General features: G+C 42.8%; 1 protein-coding gene across 3 annotated transcripts in view; it reads right to left on the bottom strand.

The window, feature by feature from the left end:
• Positions 1 to 254: 254 nt before the first annotated feature.
• Positions 255 to 3,444, bottom strand: part of Gtf2h1 (general transcription factor IIH subunit 1) — a 26,989-nt gene continuing 23,799 nt past the window's right edge. For all 3 annotated transcript variants that reach the window (XM_029479337.1, XM_021166118.2, XM_021166119.2), the window contains 2 exons: positions 2,919 to 3,011; positions 255 to 703 (listed from right to left, as the gene is read on the bottom strand). In XM_029479337.1, coding sequence (XP_029335197.1) covers positions 617 to 703; positions 2,919 to 3,011 — 180 coding nt within the window. In that variant the 3' untranslated portion in view covers positions 255 to 616. The remainder of the gene's footprint in view (positions 704 to 2,918; positions 3,012 to 3,444) is intronic.

Here is a 3,444-nt window from a genome sequence, read left to right as displayed (position 1 = left end):
GGACTAGTGGAGTCTTCTGACAACTGTTTCCTGATGGCTGAGCAACAGCATCCCTCTGCCTTATTTAAAGCACTCTCTTTAACATGCTGAAGTAAGGAACAACTAGAATTTAGTAACATTTGAGGATCCCAGTGCGGGTCTGAGGAAGGATTCTTAGGGCTACCCTGTGCCACAAACTTAGGGAAAAAAATTTACCCAGAAAACAAAACTGAAAAACTTAGATTTTATCAATGCACCCTTTAAGTATTTTTTTCTTTTAGTTTTTTTTTTTTCTTAAATTTTGAAAGCAGCTTAACGTGAATGAAAAGCAGTTCCTGAGTAACTGCAGTAAACAGTCTTTAAATACATATACATGTACACATACATATATATTTGCAACTTAGCTCATTTTGGTTCTGCCTTGGTTTCCCTCCCCAGAGTTAGGTGAATCCTGTCCCTTCCTTCTTTGTTTCAGTTCTCATGTGCAAGTACAACAGCATCAGCTCTGGGAGTCGGCGGGCGGGCGTGCTGCAGATGTTTCCCCGGTGTGAGCATCTGCTTGTCTTCAGCCAGGTTTCCAGAGTCACTGCAGGTCAGTTTTTTTCAACCCACAAAACCTGTGAGCACCATAAACGCTTCACGTCTTCTTCATTAGGCGCCGGGATTGCCACGCGTGGAGCTTGTTGTAGGCTGTCTGCAGCATCTCTTCTATGTGACTTACCAGCTGCAAGAGACAGGGAGACACTGCAGTGAGTAGTCAGGGAAGCCACTGCTTCACATTCTCAGCCTGGCACACACACACTTTCCAGCACATCTCGCAGTCAGCAAGGCGTGTACAAACCCTCAAGCAAAGGTGCGACCACACACTGTGCATGCACAAGATAGGTGGTAGGTGCAGGGCAGGATCTGGACAGTCACCTCCCCTATCTGGGCTCTGATACTATGCCTGGCCATTAACCAGCACCAGCACCAGAATGTGAAAGTTCCTATCGCTTTTGTGCAATGAGAGCCAAGCCAGGTTGATTTCTTGATTTATACATTGAAAGTCAGGACAGCAACAGCAACAGTCTGGCTTTGAACTTATAGCAGCCTCCCTGCTCCTACCTGAGTGCCAGGACCATAGGCACTCACTGTCAGACCCGACTCAACGCTGAACTTTTACTACTTTGAAGAGCTCTGCCTTTGGGGGTCTGACAAAGTCAGGTAAAAGGAGCGCACTAACTCTTGAGGTCAGAAAGCCTTGGAATATGTTTCCGTGGTTACAGTAAAGTCTTTCAAGTTTATCATCCTGGGAGGAAGGGGATAGACTTGGGGTGCTCTAAATCAGTGATTTTGATCTAAGCGAGAGATTTAAGTAGGCCCCTACCCCAGCTGCATATGCAAGACAGAAGCAGAGCACTTGCCTAGAATGTGTAAAGTGCACATTCAATCCTCAGCAATCCCCAGGTCTAATCCCCCTTTCCCAGGAGGAGGGTGTGGCCCTAGCTTTGTCTGGAAAATGTAGCAATTCCTTTCTGCTTGACTGGTAGCAGTGGCTTTACAGTACCAGTGAGATGTATTTCATATGCTACGATATGGCTACCCATAGCCTGTGAATCCTCAGCACAGTGCTGTAAACACAATCAATCGAGGTGGCACAAAAGGCAGAGAACCTGCTTAGTGTTCTTGGCCTGCTGTAAGAGACACTCAGGGCCCACTGGGAAAAATCATAAGTCATCACGATTTTGCTAAATCCCATTTCTGATCATCCTAGTTATAGCTAAACGTTATGTTTGCATATACTATTTCTCAGAAAGTCAGTTTCTCTCCAAGAAACCTCTTCAACATTTGTTCTAGTTCTGCTTAGAAACAATACTAAAGACCTTGTGCAAAGCAACCCTGCTCCACCACTGGCCTTATTGCTGTAGAGCACCATCCAAGGACAGCCTTGCTTCCTATCATTAACATTTTACCTGTCTGTCACTGCCGGGTTTGTAGTAACAGATTTTTTTTAGGACTATGTAAATCTATCAGGAAAAACCAGAAAAAAAAAAAAAAAAGAAAAAAGAAAGAAGAAAAAGAAAAACCAGAAGGCCAGAAGAGACGGCACTGGAGCCAAGCCTAACAGTCTCAGCTTGACCCCCACACATCCTACTTCGTCTGGAGAGAGAACTGCCTCCTACAAGTTTCTTCTGAGTGTAGCATATACACACCTCCATCCTGCTTTAACACACTACATAAAACAGAACATAAAGAGAAGCAGCGGAATGATTCTCATAAAGGCTGGTAGGAGGCACTGCTGTGCAGCTGATTGGGCACTGAGAATATTTTCACTAACTGGCAAGTACTTTTTGGGGACAGATCTCATTATGTAAGTGGGGCTAGTGTAGTTGAGAATTCTGGAATTTTGGTTTCTAAAAAAAACCAAAAAATCCAAACAACAACAAACCAAACCAAACCAAACCAACCAACCAAACNCCCCCCCCCCCGAAATATTATAGGAATATCCTTTTGTTTTAAGTGCAATACCAGGTTGCTCTGCCTTAGCTAACTGATTTGCCTCATGCTCTAACAGAGGCACAGTTTCACCAACTGCAGATAGAGTTTCCAAGACTGTGTGATGCTGGAATTCTGGCAACTTTCATAGAAAGGCTTGGGAGGGCCTGAGAGGTGGGGTAGGGGTTGGCTGTGGTTTGTTAGTAGTCATGCTCTCTCTCTCTCTCCCATCTAGTGATAGGGAGTAAAACTGGGGAGAAGGGAGAGATAAAAATAAGAACTCACAAAGCAGCAAAGGCCAGCTACAGGTCAGCTTAAGTACACATACTTTATATACTCTTTTGAATACAGTGAATGTTTTAAAATGAAAAATAGCACCCTGAGCAAAGAAAAGAACAATGTCCTCGCACATATGAGAACAAAGTTAATTTCATCATTCAGAAAGAGGCAGACATGGGGCTTACATTTGTGCTTAAATACTGCCTCCGAATCTTTTCTTGGAATGGGCAGAGCTTTGTAACTTGGAACCGTTCCAAATTACTCTTCATTTTCACTACCTAAAAAAGATGAGAAACAATGAGTTACAGAGAAATTGTAAAGAACCTGCAGGAACCGAGAGAAAGACTGTCTTCTCAGAGGTGACTTCTGTTAAAATGTGTGTATCTCACTACTATCACTCATCTTTATGCTTATAATTTATGTTCCACATATTTAGTCATGTGAACATAAACCTTCGCAAAGACTCAGCTCATACCACTTCAGCGTGAACATCTTTTATTCAGTAAATAATTCTCAATTCCTCTCGTAATTACGTGAGCATAAACATATGCAGAGGCAGTTCACACTGTTTTAAAACTTCTCTTCTTTTAATGTGAACATCTTTTACTCAGTAAGTACTCGTCCCAGTCACCATTTTAAATGGCCACACAATGTTTGACTTTTGTGACTAAACCATGCTTTCTCAGCCAGTTCTCTTTTTTTTTTTTTTTT

The sequence above is a fragment of the Mus caroli genome, chromosome 7 (assembly GCF_900094665.2).
Source record: "Mus caroli chromosome 7, CAROLI_EIJ_v1.1, whole genome shotgun sequence".
Taxonomy (NCBI): Eukaryota; Metazoa; Chordata; class Mammalia; order Rodentia; family Muridae; genus Mus; species Mus caroli.
This window is presented reverse-complemented; position numbering and strand designations above follow the sequence as displayed.